Raw genomic sequence first — 15438 nt, 5'->3', positions numbered from 1 at the left:
TTTCCTGGTCTTATAAGCAAGAGACTGATGTGTTGATGTGCTCTCCCTTCAGGATTAATGAAGTTGGGGAGTAGAGGTGGACTATTCAAGGAGAGCCCTGTACCCTCTGGAGCATGGGCACGCAGCAGGAAACGGTTCCCCTCCACTCCTGTCACTCTCACCCAACCTAAGAACAGAATAAATGTATCAGTAGCACCTGCCTCTTTTGAAAAAAGGACAATCTTGGGTCATCTGGTTGATCAATTTGTAATTATGTGTGTATTACCCACAGAGGACATCTTAATATCAGGGCTGGCTTTCTGAAAGCCCTGCCCCTTCAGCTCAAACTCTTTGGAGACTAGAGGGGGGAATTCCTTCATGGGTTCTTCTCAACCCATTGATACCTATTCACACAGTTCTTCATGTTGATAACATTATTTGTAAACTTGTTTGTAGTAGCACTTGAGAAAGAGATTTTAATTCCTTAACTGAGTAGAGTAGAGCAAGCAGCATCAACTTAACCCCAGCAGGATTTGACCAGCATGCTTCTGATAGATGCGGTCAGCCTTGTCCACACTGGTGATGTGAATTGAGACTCGGTTAGAAGCAATGACTAAGAACCAGCAGTTAGTAATATGTCTGTCATAAAGACAAAAGTGTGCACCATTGTTTTGATGTCAAAGTTTAATAATGAAAGAAGGCATTCACCTGAAGGTAATCAATTCATCCTAGAGCTCCCGGGAACAGCAACATTCCAGTTTTCAACACAAACGTCCTGCGTACGATGGCTTGTGTGGGCACGACCACCTTAACCTGCTCGGTCAACAGATTGAGGACCTATCAAGCATGAGAGAGTGAGAAAAGGGGTAGGGGGGGACTTTGCCTTGGTTTATAGCAATGAACAGAAGATTATGAGCTGAATGGTTGGCATTGTTCAACACTAGTCTGGGCTTTTCTTGTAAGAAACACCTTACTAGAGTGGTACAATGCAATAATAAACCAGTCATAAATCTATTGCAGTGACCACTTTATAGATAATTCTGTTCTATTGCAGTGTGCGTAAATGTATCATGGCATCCTGCTTGGCATTATACTTTGTGGTATAGCCTAGTAATAGAAGAAATAGAAAGGCACACCTTGTTCCCCCAGAGGACATGCAAAGGTACTTTTTGTATCTACCAACCCTCTTGCATCAGAAGGGAAACTAAGTCAAGTGGTATTAATTAGTCAGCAGTGTTCTCTCCTAGTGCTAGTAAACAGCTACAACATGTATACACGCTGTTTCAATTAGGAAGGTACAGGGTTCCATTATGAGCTGCACTCTAATCTATGAGACCACATTGAAGTCGTTTTAGCCCGGCGTAACAGCCAGCAGTGGCACCAAGCGGAAGCAGAAAGTAGCTCACGTCTTTCATGATGCCAGGGGTGTCATAGAGCCAGTGGGCATCTTTCAGTTCGTTGAGCGTCAAGCCCACATCTGGAGAAGGGATGAAAAGAGTACGGTCTTTCTCCTCCTCCTTGTCAATCATGTCCTCTCCATAGGCCAGACTGTATCAGGCCTCTTTTGGATTCTACGACGGTCCGGAACGTCCTCCCAATACTACCTAAATCAATATAGGATTTTTTAAATAATTAGCTTACATTACAATGAGTAACCATGCAAACCATTAACAACAAGGGTTGAGCTGTATGGGATGTCCATTTCGAACCCCTGGTATTTAGGTTACCCTGTGGGGTTACCACCAGTTCTGTCACCAACAGCCAATACCAATCTCTTACCCACTAGGTAGCCCTGCTTGCTGAACTGTTCCAGTCGCTTGAGCTCCTGTGGAGATATCACTCTCCGTCTGCTTGGAGGCACTCTGGAGCCTCTAGGACCTACTGAACATGCAGTACCGAATGGGGTTGATGATGGGGAACTTCAGAAGGTTCGGCATTATATCTTTGGATAATATTACATTTGAAAGTAAATTGAAGAAAATCTACATTTTAGAGACTTTTAAATAAACAAATGTAAGTCTGATTCAAACCCTCCATCAATGTGACTGTAAAATTGGTTGGAATGTGAAGCTCATTCAAGACTAATGATTGCAGCAACAATAGACAAAGAAGAGTGTTCCATAAATCATAATGTATCTTATAGTAACTGTGAATAACATGCAGGCTGGGCAGAGCTCCATCTTACCAGGCCATGGAGATATGGTGGCTTTGTGGATCACATCCGAGGCTCTGGATTTGCAGTAGTCTGACTCCAGTAGAGTGTTAAACAATGTGGATTTCCCCGTGTTGGCCATTCCCGCTAGATACACGTCTCCATTGTACTTCCACAATCTCTGGAGATTTGATTTTCTATGCCATACCCCCCTCATTAGAACCAACACGGGATATCTTTGATATTATCACTGGAAAGGCCTACACCAGCACAGTACTGGGAAAGCTGACATTTCATATTTTGCAAGTAGTTTTCAGTCTCCAGGGAGCAAGTCCACTTTATTACCCAGAACCACTATGTGTTTGTTTTCTCCAACAAGCTATAGCAAGTCTGGTACTATGGAGTATGGGATGTCCAGGAGATCCACGATGAACAGTACCAAGGCTTTCTCTGATTTGACCCTGCAGACTATATCCAGATATTCCTCCTTGGACATCTTGACAGTCAATGCCTTTTGGTGGTGTGTGAGCAAGTAACAACGATGACAAATGCCTTTTTTCAATTCCTTCTCCTCTAGCAAAAGTTTATACTTCTCACTTGGTAGATAGCCTGCCACATCAGGTGCAGTGCATGACTGCACCACATCCGTTGCAACAGGTGTCAATCCTCCATATCTAGCGTACCATAGATTTTATTTTTCATCCTTTTGCTTGTTTCCTCGAGAAGGAAGTCTATATCACGAAACTCGATGAGAGAATCGTGGCTAGCTGTCGCCACTTTGGTCCCATCTTTCAATGACCAAATCAAATCAAATCAAATGTTATTTGTCACATACACATGGTTAGCAGATGTTAATGCGAGCGTAGCGAAATTCTTGTGCTTCTAGTTCCGACAATGCAGTAATAACCAACGAGTAATCTAACTAACAATTCCAAAACTACTACCTTATACACACACAAGTGTAAAGGGATAAAGAATATGTACATAAAGATATGTGAATGAGTGATGGTACAGAACGGCATAGGCAAAATGCAGTAGATGGTATCGAGTACAGTATATACATATGAGATGAGTATGTAAACAAAGTGGCATAGTTTAAAGTGGCTAGTGATACATGTATTACATAAAGATGCAGTAGATGATATAGAGTGCAGTATATACGTAGACATATGAGATGAATAATGTAGGGTATGTAAACATTATATTAAGTAGCATTGTTTAAAGTGGCTAGTGATATATCTTACATCAATTCCCATTATTAAAGTGGCTGGAGTTGAGTCAGTGTGTTGGCAGCAGCCACTCAATGTTAGTGGTGGCTGTTTAACAGTCTGATGGCCTTGAGATAGAAGCTGTTTTTCAGTCTCTCGGTCCCAGCTTTGTTGCACCTGTACTGACCTCGCCTTCTGGATGATAGCGGAGTGAACAGGCAGTGGCTCGGGTGGTTGTTGTCCTTGATGATCTTTATGGCCTTCCTGTGACATCGGGTGGTGTAGGTGTCCTGGAGGGCAGGTAGTTTGCCCCCGGTGATGCGTTGTGCGGACCTCACTACCCTCTGGAGAGCCTTACGGTTGTGGGCGGAGCAGTTGCCGTACCAGGCGGTGATTCATGGGGACAGCAATCACATGGAGCTAACCATGAAGTTGGTCCTTGTGAGTATTTTATTGATCTATGTAGTCCAGGAAAACAAATTCCCCCTCATTTTCCGGCTCTATGGAGTTGCATTTCCCTTGAATGTTGACATTTTTACCCAGATCTTGAATTTCACCCATTGCTTCTCTTACAGTGCTGTAAAATCTGGTCGTTCTTGTATCATCCACAGTGGTGTAAAGTACTTAAGTAAAAATACTTGAAAGTACAACTTAAATCGTTTTTTGGGTATCTGTACTTCATTACATACCTAAAGAAAATTATGTACTTTTTACTCCATACATTTCCCCTGACACCCAAAAGTACTCGTTACATTTTGAATGGTTAGCAGGACAGGAAAATGGTCTAATTCACACACTTATTAAGAGAACATCACTACTGCCTCAGATCGGGTAGACTCACTAAACACATGCTTAGTTTGTATAAAATACTGAATGTTGGAGCATGCCCCTGGCTATACGTAAATTTAAAAAACAAGAAAACGGTTCCACCTGGTTTGCTTTATATAAGGAATTTGAAAAGATGTATACTTTTACTTTTGATACTTAAGTATATTTTATCAATTACATTTACTTTTGATACTTAGGTATATTTCAAACCAAATTATTTTAGACTTTTACTCAAGTAGTATTTTACTGGGTGACTTTCACTTTTACTTGAGTCATTTTCTATTAAGGTATCTTTACTCAACTATGACACTTGGGTACTTTTTCCACCACTGGTCATCCAATACAAAAGGGAGTTTATGATGGAACATGTTTCCTTCAAACACAGACATATAGTGCCTTGGTAGAGGTGATGAGATCGATTTGGTACTTTGGTTTACAGATCGACATGGAATTGATAGATGTCGAAAAAATGTACATGTAAATTTTTCCCATAATGGGGGTGGCAACAATTTATAAATCTTTACAAAGTAACACAATTGAACCATACATTAAACAATGATAACATAACCTTGAATAACACAAGCTGTTGCTTCTTCTTCTTCTTTGGTGGAGTTTAACGGCGGTTGGCAGTCATTACCGCCCCTAACTGAACTATCAAAAGTGTATAACTAAACAAAGATATACCACAGCACGTCTTTTCTACAGCCTGTCTTTTCCAACGGGAACCTATTAGTTATCGTGGGCAGAGCAAGCAGGAGGTGGGTAGAGCCAAGCACGAGCTAGCGAGATTCTATTGGCGCGTTCTAGCATCATCTGCATATTTTCGTTAGGGAACGCATACTCTGTGAAGTGCACGTGCGCAATAATTCAATTAGTCTTTGCACTCCTTCTAAACGCGATTTTTAAAAACTAGGGTAAAGGGTAAAGTCCACAAAACGTAGTCCACTCTGTTCAAAACAGATTCTAGTTTTGGGAACAGAAAACGGTATTGAGATCAAATGTTTGATCGATGAAAACATTTGCAGAGTGTCGGCGAAATCCAGCTCGTTCCATCTTCCCCCACTGCCGGCCAGTGGGCTAAAGGCTTCCTATCACGACCATATTTGGTCATGAGTGGAAACGCCAAGCGGATGCTTCCTTTTTATACATCCAGCGAAATATCTAGTCTGTTAAACTGTAGTTTAAATCCATTACACATGTGAGTTGCTGCAACCAAAACTCCATGTATATCCTGACGGAACTGACGTTGGTGGAAATGTTGTTTATTTACGTTTACAACTATTAAGATTCGGCATCTGATAATAATAATAACATATTATTTATTAGATCAAATAATATGATTATCATAGTTAATATTAGAGCAGAATAGTATAAATATTTAGTTAAGACTCATTTTTAGCACGGCAAAATAACAGTTTTGGCAGGAAATGACGTTTTACGATAGACCGTCAATATTTCTTTTTGTATTAATTTAGATAGCAAAGTGTGCAACGTTAGACAACGTTGAATCCGACACTGTTGATGATTTAAACGTCGGATTCTGCTTATTTAGGCAAACACGAGAGGGAATAAGCAGTAACCATGTATGACCAAGATGAAGGTATTTCAGCTATTTTACATAATGTAGCCAGCTAGCATATAGGCTAATATATGGCGCCAGGAGCATCAACAAGAAGAGATAGCAAGCAAGCTTGCTAGCGCTATGTAGGTTGACTCGTTTGTTACATACCAAATATGGTTTCACCAAACTAAACACCCAACGTTAGCTAGCTATAGCACACTTTCAACTAGGCCTATCTATATGAGCATCACATAATGACATTATGTGCAAAAAAAGCTGTCTTTGATATCTGCAGAGCTGAAATACCTTTATTTGTGTCTATCAGTTGTTCTTCTGTAGAAAACTCCATTAACTAGATCCGGTGCCTAGGCTAACATTAAATCACTGTGTCTGCATTCACTTTGTTGATGTATTTTCCGTGATCTCTTGCAGATATCCAATACGATGAGGATGAGGATGAAATCACCCCCGATTTATGGCAGGAAGCTTGCTGGATTGTTATCAGGTAAAATGATGCTCTCCCTACCTATTTCTCTTTTGATCATCATGGAGCATACACTATGCAGCTTGCTTATGTTCAAATAACACTATCTTCTCTGATGCACCCTACAGTTCCTACTTTGATGAGAAGGGTCTGGTGCGACAGCAGCTGGACTCCTTTGACGAGTTCATCCAGATGTCTGTGCAGAGGATTGTGGAGGACGCCCCGCCCATTGACCTGCAGGCTGAGGCCCAGCACACCTCTGGAGAGGTGGAGGACCCGGTGAGTGACAGACAGGAACTTTCTGATACACTGCTCTATGTAGGGCCTCTCTCTGAGGGCACTAATTCATGGCCTGTTACTAATGAGCCTGTTGCTTTGTTCTACAGCCACGCTACCTGCTGAAGTTTGAACAGATCTACCTTTCCAAACCCACTCACTGGGAAAGAGATGGAGCACCTTCACCTATGATGCCCAACGAAGCCAGACTCCGGAACCTCACGTAAGTTGGCCCATTTGGAGCCAACATTTTATCACAATATATTTCCTGTGCATGTCATAGGCAATCTTTATTCCTGCTAGTGCCAACCAGGCTCACATATGTATTATACAGGTACTCTGCTCCCCTGTACGTGGACATCACCAAGACCATCATCAAGGAGGGAGAGGACCAGCTGCAGACCCAGCACCAAAAGACCTTCATCGGCAAGATCCCGATCATGCTGCGCTCCACCTACTGCCTTCTCAGCGGCCTGACGGACCGTGATCTCTGTGAGCTCAACGAGTGCCCGCTAGATCCCGGGGGCTACTTCATCATCAACGGCTCTGAGAAGGTAGAAGAAGAAAGAGCGAACAGGGGTGGAGGGTGGGATGTTCAGTTCCAGTCAAAATTTTGGACACACCTACTAATTCAAATTCTTTATCTTTACTATTTTATACATTGTATAATAATAGTGAAGACATCAAAACTATGAAATATGGAATCATTTAGTAACCAAAAAAGTGTTAAACAAATCCAAATATATGAGATTCTTCAAAGTAGCTACCTTTTGCCTTGATGACACCTTTGCAAACTCTTGGCATTCTCTCAACCAGCTTCGCCTGGAATGCTTTTCCAACAGTCTTGAAGGTGTTCTCAGATATGGTGGGTACTTGTTGGCTGCTTTTCCTTCACAATGTGGTCCAACTCATCTCAAACCATCTCAACTTGGTTGAGGTCAGGCGATCATCCCTTCACCTGCCCTGCGTCTCACAAAGACAAGGGGGTTGGAACCAAAAATCTCAAATTTGGACTCATCAGACCAAAGTACAGATTTCCACCGGTCTAGTGTCCATGGCTTGTGTTTCTTGGCCCAAGCATGTCTCTTCTTCTTATTGGTGTCCTTTAGTAGTGGTTTCTTTGTAGAAATTTGACTATGAAGGCCTGATTCACGGAGTCTCTGAACAGTTTATGTTGAGATGTGTCTGTTACTTGAACTCAGTGAGCATTTATTTGGCCTGCAATTTCTGAGGCTGGTAACTCTAACTTATCCTCTGCAGGAGAGGTAACTCTGGATCTTCCTTTCCTGTGGCGGTCCTCATGAGAGCCAGTTTCATCATAGCGCTTGATGGTTTTTGCAACTGCTGTCTTCTGTATACCACCCCTACCTTGTCACAACACAACTGAATGTCTCAAATGCATTAAGAAGGAAAGAAATTCCACAAATTAACTTATAATAAGGCACACCTGTTAATTGAAATGCATTCCAGGTGACTACCTCATGAAGCTGGTTGAGAAAATGCCAAGAGTGTGCAAAGCTATCATCCAGGCAAAGGGTGGTTATTTGAAGAATCTCAAAATTAAAACATATTTTGATTTGATTAACACTTTTTTTTGGTTACTACGTGATTCCATATGTGTTATTTCATAGTTTTGATGTCTAAAGAAAAACCCTTGAATGGGTAGGTGTGTCCAAACTTTTGATTGATTGGTACTGTATGTCTGGCCTTGTTTGTTTGGGTACCAATGTTTCTTCAATACTTTTCACGAAGCACCTGAGAAACACACGCTTTTGCTTGAAGAGGAAGTTTTATTGATAACAATTGTTGTGTTTGGTGTGAAGGTCCTGATTGCCCAAGAAAAGATGGCCACAAACACAGTGTACGTCTTTGCCAAGAAGGACTCAAAGTACGCATACACAGGGGAGTGCCGCTCCTGCCTGGAGAACTCCTCGCGGCCCACCAGCTCCATCTGGGTCAGCATGATGGCCAGGGGAGGACAGGTTAGAAACAAACAACCTTGAACACCAAAATATACCCTGTCTGAATTTGCTGGCAAAGTTGCATTTAGGTTCTCTTTCCTCTGCTACTGCACCCAAATGTTGACTCTCCTTGTTTCTTTTCCCCCAGGGGGTGAAGAAAAGTGCCATTGGTCAGAGGATCGTGTCCACTCTGCCCTATATCAGACAGGAGGTGCCCATCATCATAGTGTTCCGAGCCCTGGGCTTTGTTTCCGACAGAGACATCCTGGAGCACATCATCTACGACTTTGACGACCCTGAGATGATGGAGATGGTAAAAGTTCTACATTTTAACTGACACATGAAACATACTCCTGCCCCCCCCCCCCTCTGTCTCAGCGCCCACCCACACCTCTAATCTGATGTGCTGTGCTCCACCAGGTCAAGCCCTCCCTGGATGAGGCCTTTGTGATCCAGGAGCAGAACGTGGCCCTAAACTTCATCGGCTCTCGTGGTGCCAAGCCCGGTGTCACCAAAGAGAGGAGGATCAAGTACGCCAAGGAGGTGCTGCAGAAGGAGGTGCTCCCCCATGTCGGAGTCAGTGACTTCTGTGAGACCAAAAAAGCCTATTTCTTAGGGTGTGTTTTTTATTATGTTATATTGATGTATAATCATAGAGATCCTATAATTCACCAGGTTTCTGTTGGAGATTCTATATGTAATTTTATGGTTATCACAGTATGATGTTACTGATTGCATAAAGACCAATATGTTGTTGTTGTGCTTGATGTATTAGCCTAACACAGTGTTGTATATTTGGGTCTGTTTGTAGGTACATGGTCCACAGACTGCTATTGGCTGCTCTGGGCAGAAGAGAGCTGGATGACAGGGATCACTACGGCAACAAAAGATTGGACCTGGCTGGGCCTCTTTTGGCTTTCCTGTTCCGAGGGTAAGGCCTGAAGGAATACCTCTACAAAGCTATGATTCACAGATGCAGGACTACTTTGTGCAAACCGCACTCCTATCCAAACTGCATTTGGTGAATATTTATGAAGTCAATGGGATACTAAGCCTGTAACTTGAATCAAGCTCTTTTTCATTTTTTTGGACGCGTTTAGAATGTTCAAGAACCTGCTGAAAGAGATCCGCATCTACGCCCAGAAGTTCATTGACAGAGGGAAAGACTTCAACCTGGAGTTGGCCATCAAGACACGCATCATCTCCGATGGCCTGAAGTACTCTCTTGCCACGGGGAACTGGGGTGACGTCAAGAAGGCCCATCAGGCCAGAGCTGGAGTGTCCCAGGTAACACAGTGCAGAAGACATCTGGTACACATTCCTATATAGTTTAGGCTCAGTTTGCCATTATGCTGTGACAAGATGATTGTTGTCATTCCGAACCAGAACTTTTTGTGTTCTTTATCTCATTAGGTGTTGAACCGCTTGACCTTTGCCTCAACCCTCTCCCATCTTCGACGGGTGAACTCCCCCATCGGTCGAGACGGCAAGCTAGCCAAGCCCAGGCAGCTTCACAACACGCTGTGGGGCATGGTGTGCCCTGCCGAGACCCCCGAGGTACGTTCAAAACCAACCCAAATGACATCTGTGTTCATATCAAGGGCTATTGTTGCATCATACCATATTTTAAGGTTGAGGTTACCCTCAAAGAATTAAGCTCTCCGTCAATTAAGGCGTGTCATTGAAATGCTATTGTCCCTTCTTACTTTGTTCCTGTCTTTGTGCCTCCCTCTGTCTATCTGGTCTCTCCAGGGTCATGCTGTAGGCCTGGTGAAGAACCTGGCCCTCATGGCTTACATCTCTGTGGGCTCCCAGCCCTCTCCCATCCTGGAGTTCTTGGAGGAGTGGAGCATGGAGAACCTGGAGGAGATCTCACCTGCAGCCATCGCAGAGTTAGTCCAGCAGATGGCAGCACACTGCTCTTTATCAGTCCAGAAGATATCTAAGCATTCTCAGTCTTTTATGCTGAGTGACTTGTATAGTTTGTCAACCTCTCTTATTTGCATTTTAACAGAATTTTTTTCTTCATTAATTCAACACTAACAGTGCCACAAAGATCTTTGTGAATGGCTGCTGGGTGGGAATACACAAGGACCCAGAGCAGCTGATGAACACACTGAGGAAACTGAGGAGGCAGATGGACATCATTGTGTCTGAGGTAAGGGATATGATTTTTTTCCCGGAATTTCAGCTTTTCTAACATTTTCATTATTTATTATTATTATTCATTTGAATTAACCTACAAACACAATATCCCTTATCCTGATGTGCTACGTTGTTCTGATCCGTGTTTACGCCTGTTTCTAGGTGTCCATGATCAGAGACATCCGAGAGAGGGAGATCCGCATCTACACAGACGCCGGGAGGATCTGTCGTCCTCTGCTGATCGTAGAGAAACAGAAGCTGCTGCTGAAGAGGAGACACATCGACCAGCTGAAGGAGAGGGAGTACAACAACTACAGTTGGCAGGACCTGGTGGCCAGCGGCGTGGTGGAGTACATCGACACCCTGGAGGAAGAGACAGTGATGCTGGCCATGACCCCTGATGACCTCCAGGAGAAGGGCGTGGCCTACTGTTCTACATACAGCCACTGTGAGATCCACCCCTCCATGATCCTGGGAGTCTGTGCTTCCATCATCCCCTTCCCCGATCACAACCAGGTACGGCTAAAAATATTACGCTCCTAAAATGTATTTTTAAGTTGGCATGGTTGATTAGGTGCGGTGGCAGTGGTATTGTCTATGACAAGACAAGGATATAAAACCTACGTTTTTTTTTCAGTCTTGGTATATAGTATCGCACGATGTGTAATTTATATGCCTCTGTTTTAAGTGTAATCTTATTAATACCATTCCCCCCCATCTTTTCCCCTGTGTAGTCTCCCAGAAACACGTACCAGTCTGCCATGGGTAAACAAGCCATGGGTGTGTACATCACCAACTTCCACGTGCGGATGGACACCCTGGCCCACGTGCTCTACTACCCCCAGAAACCCTTAGTCACCACTCGCTCTATGGAGTACCTGCGTTTCAGAGAGCTCCCAGCAGGTGAGAACTGGAGCGCTGCAGAAGTAGCAGCCAAAAACACTCCTTAACTCTGACCTAAAGATTTATGCCTCTTTTTTTTTTTAAAGTTCTGGCTCGTTGAAATCCTCTCATTTGTGCCTGGTTTAGGTATCAATTCTATTGTGGCTATTGCGGCGTACACTGGCTACAACCAGGAGGACTCTGTCATCATGAACCGCTCTGCGGTGGACCGTGGATTCTTCAGGTTTGCGCTGTGATTTGAAGATAGAAATTTGCTGTGATAATGACTTTTAAGGCGGTGGTGTAATTAATGGTGTTTATTTCAGGTCTGTGTTCTACCGCTCCTATAAAGAACAAGAGTCGAAGAAAGGCTTTGATCAGGAGGAAGTCTTTGAAAAACCCACACGCGAAACATGTTCGGGTACGTCCTAGGCATCTTGGCATCTACAAGTATAGAGGAGTCGGCCAGAAAATCAGAGCCTACTATTTCCATCATCTCATAAAATGTTCCATCGGCAGCTTCCATTTAAATTGGCAGTCATACAAACAGAACTGCTCAGTGAACAATCCAATGCCCCTGCCTTCCCCCAGGTATGAGGCACGCCATTTACGACAAGCTGGACGACGACGGCCTGATAGCTCCCGGCGTGCGCGTCTCCGGCGAGGACGTGATCATCGGCAAGACGGTGACCCTGCCGGAGAACGACGACGAGCTGGACAGCACCAACCGGCGCTACACCAAGAGGGACTGCAGCACCTTCCTCCGCACCAGCGAGACGGGCATCGTGGACCAAGTCATGGTCACCCTCAACCAGGAGGGCTACAAGTTCTGCAAGATCAGGGTGTGTCCTGAGTCCTCTAGCTTCCCACAGTAGGCATATTGTGTCAAGTTGACAATGCATTAGTAGGTTGTAAAAATGACAAACAAACCATAATAAATTATCCCTGTTGGCAGCTCTACCTATTTGTCAAATATAGAGTAGGCAGGAAGGTCATCCGTAGAATGGGCAGGTTTGAGTTGAGTTTTACGAGCATGATTGCTTCCATAGAAGCAACAAGCCCGAGATACCAAATCTGAGATGTTGACAGATTGACTAAATGAAATATGAGCTCCACTGGTTGAATATTGCACCCTCTAACCATGGGCCATAAGGTTATGGAGCCTCATGGCCCAACTTGTGGCATGATTTATCTCAAACTCCATTTGTTTCTTCTTGCAGGTTCGCTCTGTTCGTATCCCCCAGATTGGTGATAAGTTTGCCAGTCGACACGGGCAGAAGGGTACTTGTGGTATTCAGTACAGACAGGAGGTAGCGTATTAAACACATGTTCCTCATGCATAGTCTACAGGACTGCTCACTCTTAAGTAGATGACACAGTATGACATTGAGCCTGTAAATGTTTATCATGATGTTTAGTCAATGGCCTAGAGACATTGTGTTTAGACTGAGCCTAAACATAAATAAAGCCAAAGGCCTCTTCAGAGGAAATGCTAAGTCAACCACGTCCCAGTAAATACTATAAAACTGATTTAGAGAGAACATGGAAGTCTCTGTAGAATGTGCAACATTCCTGCAAGGGGTTATGCCTTAGAAAGACTGGCTTAGAAAACTGGAACCCTCACACAAGTTTTTGTAAGGGAACTATGTCCTTTGTTCCGTTTCTTTCCACAGGACATGCCCTTCACTTGCGAGGGAATTACCCCAGACATCATCATCAACCCCCATGCCATCCCATCTCGTATGACAGTCGGCCATTTGATCGAGTGCCTGCAGGGCAAGGTACCTGTCTAATAACTCCTCCCCCTACTTAATTTTAACTTGTGTTACTCCTATGTTGAGACCTCTGAAGAATGTGACAGTAAACTAATAAGGTACCTAGATTAAATATTTTAGAAATTACAAAGGTCAGTGTGATTTTGTTTGTTAAAGGTCAGACTTTTTGTCATGGAAATAAAGTATAGTGTATGGATGGGAGTTTTCTTGTTTTCACCCTCTTTCACCGTGTAGGTTTCAGCCAACAAAGGGGAGATTGGTGACGCCACACCTTTCAACGATGCGGTCAACGTGCAGAAGGTCTCCAACCTGCTGTCTGAATACGGATATCACCTGAGGGGCAACGAGGTCAGGACAACACCCTCCTTTACCATTCACATCTAACTTCCTTAGTAGCTATTTCACACAGAGCTATTTCACACTAGTCTGTCTATAGAGTACAATTAACGGGCCTCGTCTTTCCCTTCTAGGTGTTGTACAACGGTTTTACCGGCCGTAAGATTACCTCTCAGATCTTCCTCGGTCCCACATACTACCAACGCCTAAAGCACATGGTGGACGACAAGATCCACTCTCGGGCCCGAGGCCCTGTCCAGATCCTCAACAGACAGCCCATGGAGGGCAGATCACGGTAAGAATACTAAGAATTATTTAATGTAGGACTTTTTCCCTTTTATGGCACTATTTGAGTGCACTGGGCATGCATTCCTGGGCTTGTATTCGTTAAGCAACTTTAAGTAGGAGCTGAACTAGGATCAGTTCTGTCTTTTTAGATGATAATAAATGCACAGTGGGAGAGGGACCTGATCCTAGATCTGCACTTCTAGATCAGATGCTTTATGAATACAGGCCCTGATCTCGCCCAGTTAAATCTAGAATCCTTAATTGAAACAAAGCAGGCACCCCACCTCTGTTTTGGTAAAAAGCTGAGGGATGGGCCTGGAGAAATGTAACCACTGAAATTCATAGAGCAATGGATGCAAGGACTGACCATCCATGATATCAACATTATAGTTTTAACCATATTTTGAGGCAACAATAATGCAGTAAAACATGGTTATATTTTGGGTTATGATGGCGTACGACAGTTGAACTAAGCTCATGAGGCATTTATAAGTTATATTCTTCAAGAAACAATGGCTATAAGTCATTACTTTATAAGTCCAAAACTTGATTTAGTAACTGCAGATTGCCACTTTAACTAACCATGCTCTCATGTTGCACCCAGTGATGGAGGTCTTCGTTTTGGGGAGATGGAGCGTGATTGTCAGATAGCCCACGGCGCGGCTCAGTTCCTGCGTGAGAGGCTGTTCGAGGCGTCTGACCCCTACCAGGTCCACGTCTGCAACCTCTGTGGCCTCATGGCCATCGCCAACACCCGTACACACACCTACGAGTGCAGGGGCTGTCGCAACAAAACACAGGTACGGAACAACACCACCACCAGTCTCCCAGTTATTCCTGTTTATTACTTAGGCCGGCCTATTCACATGTTGTATATGTCCATTATACCTTTATTACTATAACCAGAATGTCAATTCTAAATTCTAACTACAATACAGTATAGTGGAATAGATTTTAAAGTGTTCCAATAGGACTATAAAAAAGTCTTGCCTCTATAGCCTTAGTTTTGTTGAAGATTTATCGAATAAGATGTTTGTTCAATGTAACTGTTTCCACCCTTTCTTGTCAGATCTCACTGGTCAGAATGCCATACGCCTGCAAGCTGCTCTTCCAGGAGCTCATGTCCATGAGTATCGCCCCTCGCATGATGACCAGTTAGGAGCACTACTAAACCCCTGTCCAGTCAACAGGAATTTAATTGTGTTGTAGGAATGTCGAGGACATCGCTTATCTCTTCAGTGGGAGAGATGGAGCCTCGGGAGACAAAAACCAAACGCAACAGTCAACTTGTTTTGACGCTAATGGTCAGGTCCCCACGATTTGTCTCGCAAAATTATTTTGGGCGTGATATCACTGTTTTATAACGGAAGGAACATCGTCTCGGTTGTTTTTGTCAAACTAGAATAAATAAAGGTTGGTTTTTAATTTATTGTCACACTTTCTTCATTCAGTGTTTGTACTGAGCTAGCTAGCTTTATGTGGATTTGAAAAACTGAGGTATATACTGTGTGTGTGTGTGTATATGTATATATATATATATATGTGTGTGTGTGTGTGTGTATG

At 43.5% G+C, this 15438-nt stretch overlaps 1 protein-coding gene and 1 pseudogene across 1 annotated transcript; one reads left to right on the top strand and one right to left on the bottom strand.

Moving 5' to 3' along the window:
* Positions 1-453: 453 nt before the first annotated feature.
* Positions 454-4496, bottom strand: LOC139366310 (nitric oxide-associated protein 1-like; annotated as a pseudogene).
* Positions 4497-5580: 1084 nt separating this feature from the next.
* On the top strand, positions 5581-15419 carry LOC139366307 (DNA-directed RNA polymerase II subunit RPB2). The gene is made up of 24 exons (XM_071103650.1): positions 5581-5767; positions 6161-6233; positions 6341-6491; positions 6599-6711; positions 6823-7042; positions 8312-8470; positions 8598-8762; positions 8870-9066; positions 9261-9380; positions 9550-9736; positions 9863-10006; positions 10202-10341; positions 10496-10607; positions 10757-11110; positions 11329-11497; positions 11624-11720; positions 11803-11897; positions 12068-12318; positions 12697-12786; positions 13150-13257; positions 13486-13599; positions 13722-13882; positions 14480-14675; positions 14945-15419. The coding sequence occupies exons 1-24, from the start codon at positions 5749-5751 to the stop codon at positions 15032-15034; spliced, it is 3525 nt and encodes a 1174-aa protein (XP_070959751.1). The 5' UTR covers positions 5581-5748; the 3' UTR covers positions 15035-15419.
* The last annotated feature ends 19 nt before the right edge of the window (positions 15420-15438 follow it).

This window comes from Oncorhynchus clarkii, chromosome 14 (assembly GCF_045791955.1).
Source record: "Oncorhynchus clarkii lewisi isolate Uvic-CL-2024 chromosome 14, UVic_Ocla_1.0, whole genome shotgun sequence".
Classification (NCBI taxonomy): Eukaryota; Metazoa; Chordata; class Actinopteri; order Salmoniformes; family Salmonidae; genus Oncorhynchus; species Oncorhynchus clarkii.
The sequence above is the reverse complement of the archived record's forward strand: the minus strand, read 5'-3'. Positions and strand labels throughout refer to the sequence as shown.